At 40.2% G+C, this 24607-nt stretch overlaps 1 protein-coding gene across 1 annotated transcript in view; it reads right to left on the reverse strand.

Annotated features, from left to right (window-relative positions):
- The window catches only part of LOC128645614 (aldehyde oxidase-like), a 196049-nt gene that overhangs the window by 150546 nt on the left and 20896 nt on the right, over positions 1 to 24607 (reverse strand). Inside the window, 5 exon segments of the mRNA XM_053698721.1 lie at positions 3990 to 4009; positions 4012 to 4069; positions 11134 to 11220; positions 13005 to 13066; positions 13988 to 14114. Coding sequence (XP_053554696.1) covers positions 3990 to 4009; positions 4012 to 4069; positions 11134 to 11220; positions 13005 to 13066; positions 13988 to 14114 — 354 coding nt within the window.

A 24607-nucleotide genomic window follows, 5' to 3' on the forward strand; every position in this document is an offset into this window, starting at 1 on the left:
CCCCAGGCTGACCCGTTAAGGATCTAGCTGGGTCTGCCGAACTGGAAGGGGGGAGTTGTCACGGATACCGGGCTGCAAGGGTTAAACCCCTACCCCCCCTACAGCCTCACCCCCCGTTGTTTCTCAGTGGTTTTGGGCTCCTCAGAGCAACCACAATCTCTGGAAGCTTTTTGTTTGCTTGTTATTTTTTTCTAAATGTGTTAAGTACTGGGATTCTGTGGGACTGTGGCTTCTATGGAGGTGCCGGTCGGTCTGGAGGGGTGGGAATGGTGGTAAAATTGTGGGATTGTCCAGGTTCTTATCAAGATGAGTTGTGTGTATAAAAGGAGTGTATGATTTACAATAAAGTCAGTTCCTGTTTCACCTGAATGCTAGTATGTCTAGTTATTTGGGTGGGCTCCAACTAAAATCACTTTCCTGGGCTACATAGCAGCCTGTTTCCAGGCAGAGGAAGGACCCTCTGGCAGAGCTACCTAGTCTGGGTAGCCGGAGTCTGCCACAGGGTGGGACCCTGAGTACTGGTGCTGTCGGGCATCAGGGGTGTCTACAAGCTGTGGTCACTTGCCAGCTACATAGCTGGAGTTGGCAGGGAGGAAGCAGGACCCTTTTGGCGGAGCTACCCAGTCAGGGTAGCCGGGGTATACGCCACATTGGCTGGCAGTGGTGGGATCTGCTTCTTCCACGTGATTCCTGCTGACAGAGGAGAAAGGCCACAGTAGCCGGTAACTAATGGAAGTCGAATTTCTAAGGAGAATACAGAGGTGCTGGCCCAGCTGGACAGTCCTATTTACCAACAGGACTGCTGGAACAGAGGGACCTGATCCGCCGGACCTCTGGTGGGAGGCTCTTCAACAGGAGCGGGACAATGGAAAAGTCCTCCCCACATATGAGACGAGGTTCCAGGTTTGGCGGACCGTGAGAGTGCCTTTCCTGTGAAAACAGCCAAAAAAGGAATGGCTATCTGTTCTACATAGACTGGTCCAGCAAGAGATGTGGGTGGAGGACAGCTATCGGGCCCTCCAATGGCTCGCTATTCAAGCACAGCGAAGGCTGGAGGATGGCTCCCCCACAGAGGGGCTTTGGCAGCCCTGGATTGCTATTTACAAAAAGGACAGAGGACCCACAGTTTGGAGTGAGATGGACCATGGTCTGGAGGATATCTCTGGACTCAAGAGGAACTGGCTGGGATCTCTTGAAGGGAATCCTGGCTACTAGACAATCTGGATTTTATAATTGATCAGGAAGAGGCACTGGTCAAGGAATACAAGAGGCTGCTAGATCTCGTTAAGCAGCATGCCAGGGGTATACAGATCTGGGGTGCAGCCCTCTGGGATTCATGGAACTCGACTGTGGGGGAGTGGCAACAAAGAAAAAGGGAACCAGGGCTGCTGGATCCCGATCAGCAGCCGGGCTCCGAGCTTATGGTCTTGAGACCTGGGGGGCCACCCTAGCAGAAGCGCTGGCAACAGGGTAGAGAGCCACCGGCCCTCTGCCCAGCCCTTGCAGCAGCTCTGGTAAACCAGGGAGAAACGGATGCCGATAACTCTCCCCAGCAGTAGAAACCCCCTTCCCAGAGAGAGACAGTCGGTCTCTCTCCCCAGCAGCAGAGCCATCCCCTGGGAGCAGAGGTAGTCATCCTCCCTCTCTGTAAGCAGAACCCCTTCCTGGGGGGAGGAGGAGACAGTAGGTCTCTCTCCCCATGCGGCTGAGCAAGGAGCCGGGAGAGGAGACAGTCAGTCTCTCTCCCCAGAGGCAGAGCCATCCCCTGGGAGCGGAGATAGTCGTCCTCCCTCCCCGTAAGCAGAACTCCTTGCAGGGAGAGACGGATGTCGATAACTCTCCCCAGCAGCAGAACCCCTTCCCGGGAGCAGAGACAGCTGGTCTCCCTCCCCAGCAGAAGAGCATTTCCCATGGAGCGGAGATAGCAGACCTCCCTCCCCAAGCGGTAGAGCTCCTTCTCGGGAGAAGAGACAGACGGTCTCTCCACTCAGTAGCTTGGCAGGGTCCTCTTACCCTTTTCTTGTCCCGGAGTATTTCTCACAGGGGGCAGTCCAGGGGTACCCGCTCATGCTGTTGGTGCCACAAGTTTGGGCACCCGGAGTTTTGCCTGCCCCACCAAGGAGCAACTCCAACCTACAGGCCATGGAAACCGCAATGGCTTTGTTGGATACCTGCCCCTGCATTTGGTGCCACCTATTTGGGCACCTGAGTCTTGCCTGCCACACCAAGGTGCAACCTCAACCTACAGTCTAGGATTGGGATACAGCTGGGAAACCGGCACTGGCTTTGTTTGTGGGTGGGTCAGCCGGTACTCAACAGAGTGTCACAGAGGGAGGCAGTATGGCCATGGAACTTAAAGACACTGGAACTTGTGGAGAGCCAATTGTTTGGAAGCCAGCCTTGGCAAACTTGTTTAGTACTTGTGCATCGGTGACTATCCCTGCTGCCCAGGGCGCAGGGGATAAATGCCAGCAGAAAACCCCCAGGGTGCCCTCAAGTGCAGGGAGATGGGAAAATCTTCTCCATCATCCGAGAAGTGGAGGGCCATCGTTGGACAGCCCCAGGCTGACCCGTTAAGGATCTAGCCGGGTCTGCCGGACTGGAAAGGGGGAGTTGTCACAGATACCGGTTGCAAGGGTTAAACCCATACCCCCCTACATCCTCACCTCCATGTTGTTTCTCAGTGGTTTTGGGCTCCTCAGAGCAACCACAATCTCTGGAAGCTTTTTGTTTGCTTGTTTTTGTTCTAAACGTGTTAAGTACTGGGATTCTGTGGCACTGTGGCTTCTATGAAGGTGCCGGTCGGTCTGGAGGGGCGGGAATGGCGGGAAAATTGTGGGATTGTCCAGGTTCTTATCAAGATGAGTTGTGTGTATAAAAGGAGTGTATGTTTTACAATAAAGTCAGTTCCTGTTTCACCTAAATGCTAATATGTCTAGTTATTTGGGTGGGCTCCAGCTAAAATCACTTTCCTGGGCTACATAGCAGCCTGTTCCAGGCAGAGGAAGGACCCTCTGGCAGAGCTACCTAGTCTGGGTAGCCGGAGTCTGCCACAGGGTGGGATCCTGAGTACTGGTGCTGTCTGGCATCAGGGGTGGCTACAGGCTATGGTCACTTGCCAGCTACATAGCTGCAGTTCGGCAGGGAGAAGCAGGACCCGTTTGGGCGGAGCTACTCAGTTGGGGGTAGCCGGTGTATCCGTCACAATGTGTATACACATGTATTCACACACACACATTCCTATGTTCTACACAAAACTAATGTACATTTTATTATTAAATATATATTTCTTTATGTATCTGATACTGTTCATGTAAAATACATATACTGTATATATATACCTATTTATGTATAGAAAATACATCAACACTTCTGTAACATTTAAAAAGATATATTTAGAAATATGTCAAAATATTAAAATATAACATAGCAGTTCACATGTTTATATTATGAAGGTTCCACTAGTACATTTGAAAGCTATTATTTACCATCACTCCAAAATTTGTATTGTTTAAAAAGATAGATTATCCCTTTATTACCCATTCCCCAGTTTTGCATAGCCAACACTATTATATTAACACACTTTTTACCTCTGTGATGACCTTATCAAAGCCTCGGCAGACTGCCCCTTAGCATTTTTGCCAATTAGTGCTGACTCATGAATAATTCCAAAGGAGTGAGTACAATGTTATCTATGTCATGACCTGGTACTGTCTGACAGGGAAAAACTATAAAAATGCTCTGAGATAACCGTGGCCTGCAGGGGCTTAGAAACAAGCAGACATTTATAGGTTTAGCGTTTTTAACGTATATTAATATAGCAATGTTGGTTGTGTAAAGCTGGGGAATGGGTAGTAAAGGTGTAAATCTATCTTTTTAAACAATAACAATTTTGTAGTAGACTGTCCCTATTAAGCTATAATTCACACAATAGTAGCATATAGAACAAAAGCAAAACAATATAGTAGCCCTTTTTTTGTATTCTTAGCAATTAATTCAGGTGGAAATTCAGATCTTGTGTTGGATCAAGGGGTAGGAAACGTTCTTCATTAAACAGTCCTGTGCAAATCTACAAAACATTAGGTAAACAATGTTAAGTCACAGAATCAACTTTATATTGAATAATGTATTTGTTTAAAAACAGCGGTTTTCCAATGCTGTTATCTGCTCCCATCACTTCCCTAGTTTATATTCTTGTTGTCTGAACCATGTTAATATTAGTAACATTTTTGCTAGGACTGCATGTCAGCTATAGCCTCGGTGAGGGTCTGTCATTATAGATAGTATTCATCTGTGATTCCATCTATTATTCTCTTCATTTTGCATCAAGCGTGTTCCCAATCATGTCAGTCCCTTAAAAGGGTATGAAAACAAGATTCAGATAGAACATGCAATTTAAAATAACTTTCCATTTTAATTTTATTATCTAATTTGCTTCTTTCTCTTGGTATTCTGTGTTGAAAAACATACTAGGTAGGTTCAGTAGCAACAATGCACTACTGGGAGATAGCTGATTGGTGGCTGCACATGTATCCTTGTTTTTATTGGCTCACCAAATGTGTGCAGCTAGCTCCCAGTAGTGCATTGCTGGTCTCTTGACAAAGGATGCCAAGAGGAATTAACAAATTTGATATAGAAATAAATTGGAAAGTTATTTAAAACAGAAAAACTTTGGATTTTATGTCCCTTTAAGTAGCTTACACTTGACATTAAGAAAGTACTTGCTTTTGTATTTATATCTTGATAAATAGAAGCCTTACAAATTGTTTTCTAGCTTAATGAGTAAAAAAGAAATCAGAATATGCACTGCCCCTGGTCTAGTCTAATCTCTGCCATCCCAGTAGAGCCACAAGAGGGTAGGGAAAAAGAGATTAGAGAATATCAAGCTCTTGTTTGAAAATGACTGCTCAGTGATTCCTCACTGCTGAAATGATGCAGGACTACTACAGTAAGGTGCATAAACAGGACTTTACCAAAAATGTCTGTCATTTTTAAGATTGCTAAATATAAAGTACTGTAGTTTTGATGCAAGAGAATATGTTTATGAAGACCAAACATACTAAGCTCTTCACAATTTGGTGAGGTGTTAGTGGCACAAGTTAGCGGCTGAAATGTGTACTCATCTTTAAATTTTACATGAACTTAAAGGAGCCGATTTATTAAGCTGCGAATACAGTTGTTTCCGCACAAGCCTTCAGGCTCGCCGGAAACAAAAGTTAAGGAGCAGCGGTCTAAGACCACTGCTCCTTAACTCACCAGCGCACCTCTGAGGTGGCGGACAGCAATCAGCCCAAGTCAAATACGTTTGGATATTGACACACCCCTGTTGTCAATTAGCGATGTCGATTGACATGATCCGGTCTGTCTGACAGTTCATAAATCTACCCCATAGCCTTGTGATAAGAGTACAGAATGTATTTTTATTATTATTATATAAAGTTGTGCACATTTTGAAGAAATATATGTATCAAGCTTTTGATATTTAATGAGAGTAGCTTCAGATTTCACATAGTTCACCCAACTCAAAATATCTTTCCTGTGGATATGTCACTTCAATAGGCTATTTACTAATGATAGAGTCAGAAAAATCTATTTATTATTGTTTGTTATTTTGAAGAATGGTAAATGAGAATGTGTGTAACATCACAATTATATCTACCGATAAGTTCAAAATGTTATGTACCAATGGAATAATTTGCCTTTTTTAAGCGACAATGGGCTAGATTACAAGTAGAGCGGTAGTTTGCGATCACGTTCAAGCATTAAAACTGATAGAAGTAATTTTTTTGCTCTCAGAGATTTGCACTCGTCTTATGAGTTGAAAGTAAAAAGTTTGCGCTCTTTCGTTTGCAAAGTCACGCTAACAAATACAGATTGAGAAGTCGCAAACGCAAAATCACATTCCCCCATAGACATTAATAGAGCCAAGAAAGTTGAAAAAAAACTAACACCTACAAGTCATGGTTATTTAAAAATACAACATAAGAAGATAATATGGCATATTTTTATAATCCAATGTTCTGCACGTGCACATAGCATAATATGTTCTATTTATTCTTAAAGATATATTTAAATATATATCTGATGGATTTTTGCACAAATATATATATATATATATATATATATATATATACACATACACACACTCACATGATTATATATAGGTGGTAGATTATATACAGTAAAAAATATATAGGAATATCTATTATAAATACATAAGACATATTCTGCTACGTGTAAATATTTGGAATGTGAAATATTTACATTAAATACACAGTATAACACTTTATTAAATATGAGTATTGCATAAATATGATTTTTCATATTTTTATTTACACGACTGCAAAGGCTCAAATGCATATATATAAATATAAATATATTATATATATATTATAGTGTATACATGTGTGTACGTATTTATTTATGTGTTTATATTTGTATAAATGTCTGTAAATACATATATACACATATAAATACATAAACATGTACACACATATAAACATACTTACTGTATATATATATATATATATTATATATATACACATATACATATTTAGACATTGTATTATGGATGTATAGCTATGTTAAAGTCCTTTATATCAAACACCTGAGACCTCATATCTTGAGCCCTTATAATTTTTTTATTTGCAATTTCTAAATATTTGTATTAGATAGTGTTATTATGATTGTAACTGTACTGTTAAATGTATTTTTGACACCTTTTTGACTCGCGTAACAGTTAACCAAAGCTCTAAAGTCATTCTAGCATAAATCGAGATTGTAAAACGGGCAGGAATTTATGCGCAAACGACCTTGAAAATTCGATAGTGGTTGTGAGCAAATGATAGTGCTCCACTCGTAATCTAGCCCAAAAAAATAAAATAGCCCGATAAAAAATATATATTATCACTAATTCTCATTATTTTACTCTCAAACATACTGAATTATAAGGTTATGTTAAAGGCAAAAAAAATCAAATAAACACTTTAAAAATTAGATTTTTTTTACTTTTGCTATGAATTTTGTATATGAAACTTGGCATGTACTTTTTACATTTTTGTTAATATTAAGATATTTTTAATGGAATTATTGTCTCGCCGCCCTGGCTGTTGCCAGGGACGGAACACTTCCTCTCTGCTTGTTGCCTAGGACGCTCTGGCGGTTGCCAGGGATCCAGGGGTTCCTCTGAGCATGCGACAATGACATCATTGCCGCACGTCTCCTCCTCTCTGAAGCCGGGTCCTTAAACTCTTGGTGCGAATCGGCAGCTATGTAAGTACTTGCTTCACTTACATTCTCTGCCCAAGTATAGGTGTTACTTAGTGTTCTCCTGGGTGTTGTATTTTGTATTCTGGATTACTATCCGTCTACATCAACCAGTCACAAATTAGGGCCTAGGTTTATTGGCCCCTACAAGGTCTTTAAAATACTGTCTCCTGTTGCCTACAAAGTGGCCTTGCCCAGAACCCTGCACATACACCCTGTCTTCCACATCTCACTACTCAAGCCCTACATCAAGAACAGATATACTCAGTCATAACGCCAAACTCAGTCATAACGCCAAACTTGTAATCTAGCTGAATGTTAATATTCTTGTATCTAATTTATATTGGTCAATTGCTAAAACATAACCTGCAATGTACTTGTTAGATGTCATCACGTTTGCAATATTTTTGAACAATTTTCTCTATATTTTTGACATTTTTCAGAATTATTATTTTTAATTTTTTTTTATAATTTTTATTAAGGTTGAAAAATAAATACAGTACAAGCACATCATAAATACCGCCACCATAAAGCATATGGTAGCCAAAAAAAAAAGTCATTATGCTATATATCATCATAAAATGCATGTTCAAAAGGCATGTAATATAGCACATGTTGGCAATGAAATATAACAGGAATCAACCTAAATTTGTCTTTATGTGAGAAAATAAGTATCACCTTCCTAGATTTTGATAAATATAGAATTTTAACTCCCAAAATTATAAACATTGGCCTCTCTTGGACCATCAGGAATATACATCAGCCAATAGTAGGGAGAGTTTAGGGAAGTGACAGAATTATATGTGAAAGTAAGAGCAGATATCTTATTTGGAGAGCATCTGGAGAACCTGGACCCAATATACAGATTAAATATGGAATGCATCACCTAATGTATCGCTAATAAGAGGCTGTATAGCCATTCTAATGCTATAACACAAATCCCTGTTCTCGTTGAAGTGCATTATGAAAAGCTAAAAGTATAGGGCCTGAGTGTGGTTGAAATATTAGGTCAGCTATATTGCTAGACATCAGTTAGTCTCACAGCACTGAAAGTAAGCTGTTTCATGAATATAGTAATCCAACAAGATACATTAGCGGCCAACTGGAGATTACCTGAAACAGTTAAACTCAACACTACCCCACTGACTAGACTTATCATCTAGGGCAATTTTCCATCCAAGAAATACAGACAGTCACAAAATAATTATGCATTTTGGTTAAACTACCTCTAAGTCAGGTTAGGCACTCCTAATATTAAAAGGATCATGACATTTAGACCCCCTCTTTTCCCTAGAACTCAGTGGTGTATAAATAAAATTACAATAAGATAGAGTGCATTTAGTATAAGCATGATGCTATCATTGAAGGAGTTATACAACTCATCAGAGCTGTAGACTTATGAAAACTATACACATATGAAGCAGAATTTATACAGACAATAAAAACAATTAGAACTTAGACATAATAAACAGCTATTAAGCTATTATTAACAGAAACAGTACTATAGATAAATGAACATTCATACTTAACAGTAAAACATAGGATCAAGCACTAGGATCAGTTATTTAACTCCACTAGGTACAGTGCTGGGAAGCTGAATCTACCTAATTCCCTGGGCGCAGAGGCCATAGTCAGAATATTGCAACCAGTCCTGATCGGTGTCATAATTATGCCCAATTGGGCCGTCATTACTCTCCAAAATAGCACCATGTCCAACTGGTAAGTAATACAAAACGTCCGATTTGTTAAGTTCTCTTTTCAAACGCGGCTGTGCATATAGTAGGACAGTATTGGGCTTCCCTTGTTGCGAATTGCGGGGCACCGCTTTATAGCTGGTAAACTTCAGATCCGCAATAGCTGGTTTTAACTTCTTGAGAAGCTGGCCGATCTCGCCCCGGGGGCGCTTTCCAGCGGCCTGTCCAGCCGACTCTGTCAGATCATGTGTCACTGTTGTGACCAGGGTTCCTAAGGGCCTCTGTATCGTTCTCCCTTCCTCTCCTCATCGATCTCTTAAGGCCCAGTGTTCAGGGCTCACCGTAGTCACAGCCACTACAGGATCCCCTTCCAACATCTCCAAAGGAGCTTGATGCGTGGGGGCTGCTGATGGGTTAGTGCATATATGTCAGGCCTCTGCAGTGAGCTCCAGATCTCTGCATGTAGCTTCTATCTGTTCCAGTGACAAGACCGCTGTTGGAGGACAATCGTAGACGATGGACAATATAGAATCCAGCTTCCATTCCAGTTCCCTGAAATGATCACTGATCAGCTGTAGAACATCGTTTTCCCATTTGGTTATCGCTTCCATAATGGAATCAGAGGTGTCAGTAGGCCTGTGGTAGCACTTCCTCTTCCTATCTGACTATGTATCTGAAAGATTACTTACGGTCCAGACCATCAAAGAACAAGTTTGGTAGATTGCTCCTATATAGTAGTTCAATGGAGTATCAAATGTACTCTGTAACGCAGTTGCCTGGGGGGGTTACTCTTGCGGCAGCCCAAGCCACTCTGAAATGCAAACTAAACGCCAAGTCTCCTGAATAGTGTAGATCCACGTGGCTTTTCTGAAGAGCATAGGCTAGGTTTGTCGTCAAATATCAGCTCCAGATTTCCATTGTTGTCAAGCTACTTATGTCTAGTATCAGACTAGTAGTTTAAAGTGAATATTAAACAGGAAATATATAGAATAATATATATATAGAATAATAGTGAAGACAACTCTTGGGTCAGGAGCTTCACAAAGACGCGTTCTGCCGCTTCAGAAGTAGGCTCCGCCCCCTTCAAAATTGTTTTTTATTTTAATAAAACATTTTATTTATGTTTTGTTTAAAGTGGAAATAAATTAATCAGTGCTGCAGGATTTAAATGCCCACATGTATTTTGATGATAGAGAGATAAACAGCCTCAAAGGTTTGGAAATGTATATCTTTTATTGAGTTACTTTAAATAGCTACACATGCAGTAAGCCGTAAATGATTATATTGTAGACTTTAAGATATGGTGTATCCAAAGACCTGCAGTGCAGGGAGGAGTGCTAATGTGCTCCGGAATTATAAGTTGTCCCTTTTGTATTTGTTGCATTATAAGGCATATTTTTTGTGTGTGGTGTTTTGCAGATCATAGAAGAAAAGACAGAGCTTTGACCCTAGTTCAAAGTAGCATGAGAATTTTGAATTTAATTCTGCAGTGAATGGGGAGCCAGTGAAGGGACTCACAGAGGGGTGCAGCAGATACAGAGCGTTGGAAGAGGTGGATTAGCCTAGCAGAGGCATTTAGGATGGATTGAAGGGGGAGAGGTCGGGAGAGAGGAAGTTAAATTAGTAGGTTATTACAGTAGTCAAGTCAGGAAATTACTAGGGAATGGATTAGCTGTTTAGACGTTTCAGCACTCAGAAAAGGACACATTTTGGAGACATTGCATAGGTGGTTGCAACAGGATGAAGAGAGCCATTAGATGTGGGGTATGAAGGACAGATTGGAGTCAAGTGTAACTCCTAGACAACGGACTTGGGGTGATGGGGAGATAGTGGTGTTGCCAAAACAGTGATAGTAAAGTTAGAAACTGGAGTAGAATTAGATAGGGGGATTAGAAGAAGCTCAGTCTTGGAAATGTTGATTTTTAGGTGTTGAGAGGCCATCCAGGAAGAAATGCTAGATAAGCAGTCACTGACGTGGGAAAGGACAGAATGAGAGAGTGCAGGGGTGGATAGGTAGATCTGACATGATGATGACATGTGTGATGTCTTTAGCGATGTCATCAATTATGTCACAAAAATTATCTCAGAGTGTGTGTGTGTTAATGGCTAAAACTATACTTTTCTTACAACAGTCTGTATTAAAAAAAACACTTTGATAATCATGAATTCTTACATTTTCTCCTTCACTAGAAGGTTGAAGCTTGTCAAGTCCATTCATACAGCACTGACCATTTTCCTTCAATTGACAACAGTCTGTTTTCTGTAGGAATAAATAAGTAGAAAAATATTTAAATGATAAATCTTAACAACAGAATCAAATTAAAACCCACAATTCATGACCCCATGTTAAAAATTAAACAGAAGCATTGTGTGCCAGATTTTCTTTTGCATTATTATATTTTCATTGCCTCATTGAAGGCCGAAGAACATTAGAAAGAAAACTAGGCCCACCTGTCTAGCAGTCTGTATGCTGCAAAAGTCTTTTCATTTCAAACTGCCAGTTGCACTGAGAATTTAAAGCCTGGTATGCATGGGACAGTCTACACCTTAATCATCTTAAATGGACATTAAACACCTTGAGATGGTAATATAAAATTATAAATTGTATATATAAAAAAATGTCTGCAATATAATTATTTTGTCCCCTTTTCCTGTAATTCCATTATGAAATTGTGAGCTTTTCGGCTCCTGTTAGAAATGGAAGTGCAGAAGCCATTGGCTGCACCATATAGTGACCTATTTATAATTGTCTCTGGCTACAGCAGAGAAGGTAACCTAAGTTACAACATGGCAGCCCCCATTATAGACACTAGAACTTTACACTTATTTTAAACAGCTTATGAAACTTTAAAAAAATACATCTGCATGTTATTGTCAGACTAATCTTTTCTTTGAATGCATCATTATTTCTAGCATTTATTAAAGGGACATTATACACTCATTTTTTTCTTTGCATAAATGTTTTGTAGATTATCTATTTATATAGCCCATAAAGTTGTTTTTTTGTTTTGTTTTTAAATGTATAGTTTTGCTTATTTTTAAATAACTGCTCTGATTTTCAGACTCCTAACCAAGCCCCAAAGTTTTATGAGAATACCGTCAGCTACCTACTCCAGCTTGCTCCTGTTTGTGTAAAGGGTCTTTTCTTATGCAAAAGAAGGGGCAGGGGGGAAGTGTCTTATTTCCCACTTGCAGTGGGCTTTCCAGCTACCTTTTCAACAGAGCTAAACTGGGAGCTTCTAAGTAAGTTTTTAAACAGTTTTATACTGGATTTTTATATCAGTATCTGTGCATCTTATTCTTTATAGTAGTGCCTATTACATGCAGTTATATGAAAATTGGTGTATACTGTGTTTAATATCCCTTTAAAGTCTTACCTTAGATTAAGCTGCAAATAACCTCCTGCACAGGAACGGTAAAACAGTTATTTTTAAATGAATATTGTTTTTGGTCAGTTTAAAATGGCTGCTAAGCTCCACCCACTGATGACATCACAATCTGGGCTGCATATTGCTTCCAATCACAAAAGGCTCACTAATGTGCTCAATGCTATTCAGCAGAGTGCATAGATGCAGCCCAGATTGTGATGTCATCAGTGGGTGGAGCTTGGCAGCCATTTCAAACTGGCCAGAAACAATATTTTTTTTAAAATAACTTTTTTACCATACCTATAGAAAGGGGTGCAGGATACTATTTGCAGCTAATCTAAGGTAAGACTTTAAGATGACTAAGGTGTTGACTGTCCCTTTAAATTTGCTGGCTGGGCAGATGTTAGGAAAGTAACAATACCATCAACATGCTGCCAAAAAGGTATGTATTTAGAGGGTCTAGTTAATTCAAAATCTACAAACATGTATGTCTGGCAAAGAAGATAAATATAAATATAAAATAGCCTGTCTTAAGCCATAAATGTAATATTGTCTCTGTTTTTTTACGTGGCTTTTTTCCCCCTCATTTAAAGAAACAATTCAAAAATATTATTTGCAAATCTGTATAGATTTTGTTATTATGACTATCATTAAAAAACAAGTCTGAATTGCTTACATTGCAGAATGTCTTGCAACCATCTATTATCGGTCTATATCCAGTGCAGCGGCACAGATTACCTTAAAAAAAAAAAAAAAAAAAAAAAAAGGAAGGAAGAAAATAAATAATAATTACAAAAAAAAATCAAATTAAAAAAAGGGTTAAAGGGACAGGAAACCCCAAAAGTTTCATTCATGATTTCGATAGAACATACAATTTTGAACAACTTTCCGATTTACTTCTATTATCAAATTTGCTTAATTCTCTTGTTATCCTTTGCTGAGTGAGCAGTATTGCACAACTGGCAGCTAGCTTAACACATCTAGTTAGCCAATCACAAGAAACAAATGTGTGCAGGCACTAATCAGCAGCTAGCTCCCACTAGTGTAGGCTACGTGCATATTATTTTTCAATAAAGGATAACAAGAGGACAAAGTACATTTAAAAATAGTAGTGAATTTAAAGGTGTCTTAAAATGACATGCTCTATCTGAATCATGCAAGTTTATTTTTGACTTTCCTATCCCTTTAAACATAACTTATTAAACAGATTTTATAGCGACTGGAAATCATGTAATATATTGAAACTACATAAATTGAGTCTCATTTTGTTTATTTGTAATATAATAATCTCAAACATGTCCCGTTGTGTCCTGATACCAGATACTAGAGATACAGCTTTAGTAAATTGTTTAGCGATGGGAAATTAAAACCAGTTAATCCTCTAATGAGTGAGTATTTATACAGAGCTCTAAATGTATCCCATTACTTGTTTTCCATTTTCTCAAACTTCCTTACAACTCTTATTGAAATGTATGTACAAAGAACAAGCAGGGTCTCCAGCACTTGAACAATTTTATTTTGCACAGTTAGCGACATTTCGGGGTCACAGCCCCTTATTCATGCTTGGACTGAAATGTATGTAGAGCACTGGTGTACTGTTGTATGCTCTGGGAGTTCTGATGCCCCTCAAGTTAGTTTTACCTCATATATTTCTCATACCTCCAAGGGCCTCATATATCTGCTCCACGGTGGGCTCTGGGTGGTTCCTCAGTAAGGAATACATGGACATCACCATACCAGGTGTGCAGAACCCACACTGAGAGCCGTGGGCTTTTGCAATCCTCTCCTGTGAGGAAACAACCAATTTATTTAGGGAATAATCATATAAAATTACCCAAGTATACACTAGATAGACATGATTGTTCTCTAGAACCCATATTTTTATAAATGTGTATCTATTCTCATCCCTAAGAACAAGATGGAAATCTGTGACACAATCATAATCACGTGCCATGAAATTCTACTCACCTTCCAATTTACTATCTGGCAGTGTTTTTAAGCACAGGGCCCACATCATAATTAGAATAACATAACTAGAACTTTTACATGAATTCCCTAGTTCAAAATAGCTTCCCAGATTAGTTCATTACATAAATTTGGCCATACAAAATGAATCTACAAATTTTCTGTTATTTGAGGTCAACTCAACCCCAAAGAACGAAACATTGTAGAGATAAGTAAGATACATGTTAACATTTCTTGAACAAGCACTCCCATATTGTCAAACCATGCATTACATTAGTATATTACTCTGTGGTTTTAAAGCAACCTGCCTTCTAACTGCCAAATGTTGACAATAAAGAATAGTCCACAAACATGTATTTCTCTTGTTAAGTGTATCCAGTCCACGGATCATCCATTACTTGTGGGATATTCTCCTTCCCAACAGGAAGTTGCAAGAGGATCACCCACAGCAGAGCTGCTATATAGCTCCTCCCCTAACTGCCATATCCAGTCATTCTCTTGCAAGTCTCAACAAAGATGGACGTAGTAAGAGGAGAGTGGTGTATTATAGTTAGTTTCTTAACTTCAATCAAAAGTTTGTTATTTTTAAATGGTACCGGAGTGTACTGTTTTATCAAAGGCAGCATTAGAAGAAGAATCTGCCTGTGATTTCTATGATCTTAGCAGAAGTAACTAAGATCCATTGCCGTTCTCACATATTCTGAGGAGTGAGGTAACTTCAGAGAGGGAATGGCGTACAGGTTTTCCTGCAATAAGGTATGTGCAGTAAACATATTTCTAGGGATGGAACTTGCTAGAAAAATGCTGCTGATACCGGATTAATGTAAGTTAAGCCTAAATGCAGTGATTTAATAGCGACTGGTATCAGGCTTATTAACAGAGATACATACTCTTATAAAAGTGTAATATAAAACGTTTGCTGGCATGTTTAATCGTTTTTATATATGCTTTGGTGATAAAACTTATTGGGGCCTAGTTTTTTCCACATGGCTGGCTTTATTTTTGCCTAGAAACAGAGGCTTTCCACTGTTATAGTATAAAAGTTACAGTTGGTGCACTTAAAATTACAAACTGTGACATTCAGCTTCCCTCAGCAGTCCCCTGCATGCTATAGGACATCTCTGAAGGGCTCAAAAGGCTTCAAAAGTAGGAGCTGTGGCAGTTGTTATGACTGTTTAAAAAACATATTTTTCATTTTGTTAATCTGTTTTTTGTATTAAGGGGTTAATCATCCATTTGCAAGTGGGTGCAATGCTCTGCTAACTTGTTACATACACTGTAAAAACTTTGTTAGTGTAACTGCCTTTTTTCACTGTTATTTCAAATTTTGCCAAAATTTGTTTCTCTTAAAGGCACAGTAACGTTTTTTATATTGCTTGTTAACTTTGATTAAAGTGTTTTCCAAGCTTGCTAGTCTCATTGCTAGTCTGTACAAACATGTCTGACACAGAGGAAACTACTTGTTCATTATGTTTAAAAGCCATTGTGGAGCCCCATAGGAGAATGTGTACTAAATGTATTGATTTCACCTTAAACAGTAAAAATCAATCTTTATCTATAAAAGAATTGTCACCAGAGGGGTCTGTCGAGGGGGAAGTTATGCCGACTAACTCTCCCCACGTGTCGGACCCTTCGCCTCCCGCTCGAGGGACGCACGCTAATATGGCACCAAGTACATCAGGGATGCCCATAGCGATTACTTTGCAGGACATGGCTGCAATCATGAATAATACCCTGTCACAGGTATTAGCCAGATTGCCTGAATTGAGAGGCAAGCGCGATAGCTCTGGGGTTAGACGAGATACAGAGCGCGTAGATGCTGTAAGAGCCATGTCTGATACTGCGTCACAATATGCAGAACCTGAGGACGGAGAGCTTCAGTCTGTGGGTGACGTCTCTGAATCGGGGAGACCTGATTCAGAGATTTCTAATTTTAAATTTAAGCTTGAGAACCTCCGTGTGTTACTTGGGGAGGTATTAGCTGCTCTGAATGACTGTGACACAATTGCAGTGCCAGAGAAATTGTGTAGGCTGGATAAATACTATGCAGTGCCGGTGAGTACTGATGTTTTTCCAATACCTAAAAGGCTTACAGAAATTATTAGTAAGGAGTGGGATAGACCCGGTGTGCCCTTTTCCCCACCTCCTATATTTAGAAAAATGTTTCCAATAGATGCCACTACACAGGACTTATGGCAGACAGTCCCTAAGGTGGAGGGAGCAGTTTCTACTTTAGCAAAGCGTACCACTATCTCGATTGAGGACAGTTGTGCTTTTTCAGATCCAATGGATAAAAAAATTAGAGGGTTACCTTAAGAAAATGTTTATTCAACAAGGTTTTTATTTTACAGCCCCTTGCATGCATTGCGCCTGTCACTGCTGCGGCGGCATTCTGGTTTGAGGCCCTGGAAGAGGCCATCCATACAGCTCCATTGACTGAAATTATTGACAAGCTTAGAACACTTAAGCTAGCTAACTCATTTGTTTCTGATGCCATTGTTCATTTGACTAAACTAACGGCTAAGAATTCCGGATTCGCCATCCAGGCGCGTAGGGCGCTATGGCTTAATTCCTGGTCAGCTGATGTGACTTCAAAGTCTAAATTACTTAACATTCCTTTCAAGGGGCAGACCTTATTCGGGCCTGGTTCGAAAGAAATTATTGCTGACATTACTGGAGGTAAGGGTCATACCCTTCCTCAGGACAGGGCCAAATCAAGGGCCAAACAGTCTAATTTTCGTGCCTTTCGAAATTTCAAGGCAGGTGCAGGATCAGCTCCCTCTACTTCAAAACAAGAGGGAAATTTTCCTCAATCTAAGCAGGCCTGGAAACCTACCCAGTCCTGGAACAAGGGCAAGCAGGCCGAAAGCCTGCTGCTGCCTCCAAGACAGCATGAAGGAGCGGCCCCCTATCCAACAACGGATCTAGTAGGGGGCAGACTCTCTCTCTTCGCCCAGGCGTGGGCAAGAGATGTTCAGGATCCCTGGGCGTTGGAGATCATATCTCAGGGATATCTTCTGGACTTCAAAGCTTCTCCCCCACAAGGGAGATTTCACCTTTCAAGATTATCTGCAAACCAGATAAAGAAAGAGGCATTCCTAAGCTGCGTGCAAGACCTCCTTGTAATGGGAGTGATCCATCCAGTTCCGCGGACGGAACAAGGACAGTGGTTTTATTCAAATCTGTTTGTGGTTCCCAAAAAAGAGGGAACCTTCAGACCAATTTTGGATCTAAAGATCCTAAACAAATTCCTCAGACTTCCATCATTCAAGATGGAAACTATTCAAACCATTTTACCCATGATCCAAGAGGGTCAGTACATGACCACAGTGGACTTAAAGGATGCCTACCTTCACATTCCGATCCACAAGAATCATCATCGGTTCCTGAGGTTTGCCTTTCTAGACAGGCATTACCAGTTTGTAGCTCTTCCATTCGGGTTGGCTACAGCCCCAAAAATTTTTACAAAGGTTCTGGGCTCACTTCTGGCGGTTCTAAGACCTCGAGGCATAGCGGTGGCTCCTTACCTAGACGACATCCTGATACAGGCGTCAAGCTTTCAAATTGCCAAGTCTCATACAGAGATAGTTCTGGCATTTCTGAGGTCGCATGGGTGGAAAGTGAACGAAGAAAAGAGTTCTCTATCTCCTATCACAAGGGTTTCCTTCCTAGGGACTCTGATAGATTCTATAGAAATGAAAATTTACCTGACAGAGTCCAGGTTATCAAAACTTCTAAATGCTTGCCGTGTTCTTCACTCCATTCCGCGCTCCAGGGTGGCTCAGTGCATGGAAGTAATCGGCTTAATGGTAGCGGCGATGGACATAGTGCCATTTGCGCGCCTGCATCTCAGACCGCTGCAATTATGCATGCCCAGTCAGTGGAATGGGGATTACACAGATTTGTCCCCTCTACTAAATCTGGATCAGGAAACCAGAGATACTCTTCTCTGGTGGTTATCTCGGGTCCATCTGTCCAAAGGTATGACCTTTCGCAGGCCATATTGGACCATTGTAACAACAGACGCCAGCCTTCTAGGTTGGGGTGCAGTCTGGAACTCCCTGAAGGCTCAGGGTTCATGGACTCAGGAGGAGAAACTCCTCCCAATAAATATTCTGGAGTTAAGAGCAATATTCAATGCTCTTCTAGCTTGGCCTCAGTTAGCAACACTGAGGTTCATCAGATTTCAGTCGGACAACATCACGACTGTGGCTTACATCATCCATCAAGGGGGGACCAGGAGTTCCCTAGCGATGTTAGAAGTCTCCAAGATAATTCGCTGGGCAGAGACTCACTCTTGCCACCTATCAGCGATTCATATCCCAGGGGTAGAGAACTGGGAGGCGGATTTTCTAAGTCGTCAGACTTTTCATCCGGGGAAGTGGGAACTCCATCCGGAGGTGTTTGCTCAATTGGTTCTCCGTTGGGGCAAATCAGAACTGGATCTCATGGCGTCTCGCCAGAACGCCAAGCTTCCTTGTTACGGATCCAGGTCCAGGGACCCAGAAGCGGCACTGATAGATGCTCTAGCAGCGCCTTGGTTCTTCAACCTGGCCTATGTGTTTCCACCGTTTCCTCTGCTCCCTCGTCTGATTGCCAAAATCAAACAGGAGTGAGCATCGGTGATATTGATAGCGCCTGCGTGGCCACGCAGGACCTGGTATGCAGACCTAGTGGACATGTCATCCTTTCCACCAGGGACTCTGCCTCTGAGACAAGACCTTCTAATACAAGGTCCTTTCAATCATCCGAATCTACTTTCTCTGAGACTGACTGCATGGATATTGAACGCTTGATCCTATCAAAGCGTGGCTTCTCCGAGTCAGTAATTGATACCTTAATACAGGCACGAAAGCCTGTCACCAGCAAAATGTACCACAAGATTTGGCGTAAATATCTTCATTGGTGTGAATCCAAGAATTACTCATGGAGTAGGGTTAGGTTTCCTAGGATATTGTCCTTCCTCCAAGAGGGTTTGGACAAAGGACTATCAGCTAGTTCTTTAAAGGGACAGATTTCTGCTCTGTCTATTCTTTTACACAAGCGTCTGGCAAAAGTTCCAGACGTTCAGGCATTTTGTCAGGCTTCAGTTAGAATTAAGCCTGTGTTTAAACCTGTTGCTCCCCCATGGAGATTAAACTTGGTTCTTAAAGTTCTTCAAGGGGTTCCGTTTGAACCCCTTCATTCTATTGATATCAAACTTCTATCATGGAAAGTTCTTTTTCTGATGGCTATTTCCTCGGCTCGAAGAGTCTCGGAGTAATTTGCCTTACATTGTGATTCTCCTTATCTGATCTTTCATTCAGATAAAGTAGTTCTGCGTACAAAACCTGGGTTTTTACCTAAGGTGGTTTCAATCAAGAGATTGTTGTTCCATCATTATGCCCTAATCCTTCTTCAAAGAAGGAACGTCTTTTGCATAATCTAGACGTAGTCCGTGCATTGAAGTTTTTCTTGCAGGCTACTAAAGATTTTCGCCAAACATCTCACCTGTTTGTTATTTACTCTGGACAGAGGAGAGGTCAAAAGGCCTCGGCAACCTCTCTTTCTTTTTGGCTTCGGAGTATAATCCGTTTAGCATATGAGACTGCTGGACAGCAGCCCCCTGAAAGAATTACAGCTCATTCTACTAGAGCTGTGGCTTCCACCTGGGCCTTTAAAAATGAGGCCTCTGTTGAACAGATTTCAAGGCTGCGACTTGGTCTTCGCTTCATACCTTTTCAAAATTTTACAAATTTGATACTTTTGCTTCTTCGGAGGCTGTTTTTGGGAGAAAGGTTCTACAGGCAGTGGTTCCTTCAGTTTAAGTTCCTGCCTTGTCCCTCCCATCATCCGTGTACTTAAGCTTTGGTATTGGTATCCCACAAGTAATGGATGATCCGTGGACTGGATACACTTAACAAGAGAAAACATAATTTATGCTTACCTGATAAATTTATTTCTCTTGTAGTGTATCCAGTCCACGGCCCACCCTGTCCTTTTAAGGCAGGTCTAAATTTTAATTAAACTTCAGTCACCACTGCACCCTATGGTTTCTCCTTTCTCGGCTTGTTTCGGTCGAATGACTGGATATGGCAGTTAGGGGAGGAGCTATATAGCAGCTCTGCTGTGGGTGATCCTCTTGCAACTTCCTGTTGGGAAGGAGAATATCCCACAAGTAATGGATGATCCGTGGACTGGATACACTACAAGAGAAATAAATTTATCAGGTAAGCATAAATTATGTTTTTTAACCCTGTCTTGAATTTGAAATTTAGAAAATACCCTAGGCCTAAATAGCCATAGGCTTTTCCTGTCTGTCTGTTTCCATCTATCTATTTATCTATCTGTAGACCGATCTCTCTATCTATCCATTAATTTGCTGGTCTGTCTGAGAATTCCAAAGATTTTATGAATGACTGTGTTAAAATGTGGTTATGCTGAGGACTAATCAAACCTACACTTTATTTATAGAATAATCAGCAGACTGTATTTGTCTTTTTGTCTGTATGTGCCAAGAAATATATAATTCCATACCTTAATTAAATTTAAATGGCATGTTATGTAGGTGACTTACCAGATCATCTTAATGGTTGTGATAATCACCTATATAATTCTTGGGTTATTAGATGGCAAATGAAGGGAAGTGTGTTATATGAGTGGATATTTATTGCTGGCGGAGAGACACAGTTAGATTTCAGAAGCTCTCATCCTATTGGCTGATTTGAATTTCAAGAATTAAATCAGCCAATAAAAATGCAAGGTACACCATTCTGAAACGTGTACCTTGCATTCAACTTCAGTGTACGGCGGTGATAGTATGAAGAGGACGCTCCGCGCAGGATGTCATCGCCCTCCAGGATAGCTCTGCGTCCCCGAAATGGATGAAGGTGTCGCCGCCTGGATGAACACTTCTCTCCGCCTGGATGAAGATGGATTTCTGGACTTCAGGAACTGTGAGTAGATTTTATGGGGTTAGTGCTAGACTTTTTTTTTTGCTTTTTTTTTGGGTGTTTTTTTTTTTTTTTAATTAGGGCTTTGGACACTTGTAAAAGAGCTGAATGCCCCTTTAAGGGCAGTAAAAGAGCTGAATGTCCTTTTAAGGGCAATGCCCATACAAATGCCCCTTTAAAGGCAATGGGAAGTTAAGGATTGAGTAAGGTTTTTTATTTTGGGGGGTTGGTTGGGTGGGGGTTTACTTTTAGGGGGGACAGTAATTTTTTAAGGTAAAAGAGCTGTTTAACTTAGGGCAATGCCCTACAAAAGGCCCTTTTAGGGGTTATTGGTAGTTTATTGTAGGTTAGGGGGTGTTTTTATTTGGGGGGGTTCTTTTATTTTTATAGGGCTATTAGATTAAGTGTAATTGTTTTTATTTTTGATCATTTCATTTATTATTTTTTGTAATCTTAGAGTTTTTTATTTTTCGTAATTTAGTGTTTATTATTTTTTGTAATGTTAGTTTTTTTTAAGTTTTTATTTAGGTTTTTAATTGGTATTTTTTTTTTATAAGAATAATTATGTTAGGTTAGTTTAAATTTAGTTTATTTATTTGACAGGTAAGTTTTTTTAAAGATAGTTATATAGTAATTTTAATTTAAAGTTAGGGGGTGTTAGGTTTAGGGGTTAATAGTTTAATTTAGTGTTTTGTGATGTGGGGGGCCAGCGGTTTAGGGGTTAATAGGTTTAGTTTAGTAGATATGATGTGGGGTGATGGAGGTTTAGTGATTAATACTTTATTATAATATTGGCGATGTGGGGGCCTGGCGGTTTAGGGGTTAATAAGTTTATTTAGGTGTCGGCCATGTCGGGGAGCAGCGGATTAGGGGTTAATAACTTTCATTAGTGTCGGTGATGTCAGGGAGCGGTGGATTAGGGGTTAATAGGTTTATTTAATAGTCGCGATGTGGGTGGGCGGCAGATTAGGGGTTAATAAGTTTAATATAGTGTTTGCGATGCGGAAGGGTGGCGGTTTAGGGGTTAGTTTATGGGTGTTAGTGTACTTTGTAACAGTTTAGTTATGAGTTCTGTGAAACATTTTTGTTACACAAAATCCATAACTACTGCTCTCAGGTGACGGTATGGATCATGTCGGTATAGGCTGTTAACGCAAGCATTTTAGCCGGACCGCACAACTTGAATACAGGCAATATAAAAATCCCACACTCAAACGTAATTTTTTTGAGTGTGGAATGGATGTTGCGTTACATGCTAAAATGCTTGCGGTATAGCAATACCGCCGTGACACATAATATGCGTTTCCAGCCAATCCACGCGCAATGGCCAATTTTTTGGTGGTACAACTGTACCGCAAAACTTGTAATTTAGCTGTATGTTAGGTATAACGTCTGGAACATTTTCCCTAAGAGTGAACTGTGATTGATGAAAATATATACTACATGGCAATATGTGCTAGGAAATGGAAAAGTTATTGAGTATGTTAGGTTGTTGAGTATGTATCTAGAATCAGTTTTGCAAGCTTTTGCCTAAGATATATATTTTCTGCCATTTTGAAAACCGCACTAGTTCAATATTTTATGTCTCGTAGTGTGATTAGTTTAAGTGAATATAGAAAAAAGTAGGATGTGGTCATAATAAAGCACATCATTTGGTTGGTTAATACAGGATTGGTTTTATCCAATGAGAAAACTTTAACTTTTTAAAGTAATTGCAGGACAGCTGTATTTAGGCTAAGACAATGGCTAATGCTGAAACACGTCAGCCGTTACATCTGTTACCGGTATCTATACCATATAAACCCTGTGTGTTTACTGATTTTATGGATGTTAAATTTGAATAAAAGTTAAGTTTTATATTGTCCGGTGCTCCCCACTTCTTCTTGAGCACAGAGAGACGCTTCTTCATTTGGACCCGGAGACCTCTCCTTTCTTGGATTTATCCACTAAGGAAAGAGCAGAAGCTTTGTTCCAAGTGCGTGTTGTTTGTATCTGGGTTTAAATGCAGAAAAGAGCCAACACCACCTTTCCCCTGTGTATTTGAGTTCCCACAAGGAGATCCTGGCTATGGCGATACCCCTGGAAGCCTGTATGCTAGTTGTTTGGGTTGAGGTAACTGAAACAAGGAGTTTCTTGTGACTTATTATAGACTAATCGTCAGGTGCCCCAGCATAACTCAGTGTTGTTGCTTCTATGAGCAGACATTCCATGCTACATGCTGGAGATCACTGCAGTCTTTCTATTTATTTATTAAAAGGCTCCCGCACATTATCTTACCATGGAAGCATCAACAACAGGGGACATTAATGCACAATTCTATTCACCTAAACCCCTGGCAGAAAGGGTATGTAGCATATATGAACTTGAGAGTGTTTTTGCTACTGACCGGTCCAAGTTTTCCCTGGATAAATTATTTGAGGAAATGGAAAACCTCCTTATCAAGTAGAATAAGTTGGATATATGGACATTAGAGAAGTATCAAAAATTGGGACTAATTCCAAGGTGCTTAAGGAAAAACAAATTCCCTACATTTATTACTGAGATTTTATCAAAGTATGGAATGAGACTTTCAGCTAATGCCACTACTGATAAGTTACAAAACCAAAATGTTACAAGAAGTATCAGCTCAGATAGAACTTATACAGGCAGAATTGAATATACACAGTCTCGTACCTCAATACCCAGTCTTTGATAAGATACTTAAGGAGTAAGTAGCTGAAGCCAAAAACTACTGATGGACATTAAACATGGGAAATATCTCAGAGATCAATCAGACTATGATGCAAATAAAGGTTATATTTCGAAAAGATGTCAGCGATCAGCTTTCAGAAGGGAGTCAAACTCAAATAGACCACAGGTTTCTCCAATCACAGAAATAGACAGAGACGGGGTGGTCATACAAAGACCTTTTCTGAAAGTGCCCTTTTCTGAAAGTGAAGCTTAGTCAGCTGAGGAAGATTTTACCTTTGGTGATGGGACTGGTGATGAAAGAAGACCAGAGGAGAGTTCAGTTATGGGTAACAATGTACATATTACAAAGGATGTGTGGAGAAAAGAGAGTCCCCATTAAAGAATGCAAGTCTAGCACTCTCTGCCAAGACTAAAGAGGCAGGAAGAAAAAAATCTAAATAAATAAAATATAACTTTTATTGGAATGTATTGATTAAAAACAAAGAATATGTACCATGCCTAGTGTGATAGGGGGTATGTTTCTTGTAATATCTAGGGCCTTCAGATAATGAAGTGAATCTCCCCTAACTTGAATTATTATTAATAGGAAATGCCATACATATGAGAGTGTGCGTGTAATTGGCTAGTTTCTAGTCCAACATTATGTAATATGTACAATAGATCACAGTGGGTCTAGTGAGTAAAATCATAA

Source organism: Bombina bombina, chromosome 1 (assembly GCF_027579735.1).
Source record: "Bombina bombina isolate aBomBom1 chromosome 1, aBomBom1.pri, whole genome shotgun sequence".
Taxonomy (NCBI): domain Eukaryota; kingdom Metazoa; phylum Chordata; class Amphibia; order Anura; family Bombinatoridae; genus Bombina; species Bombina bombina.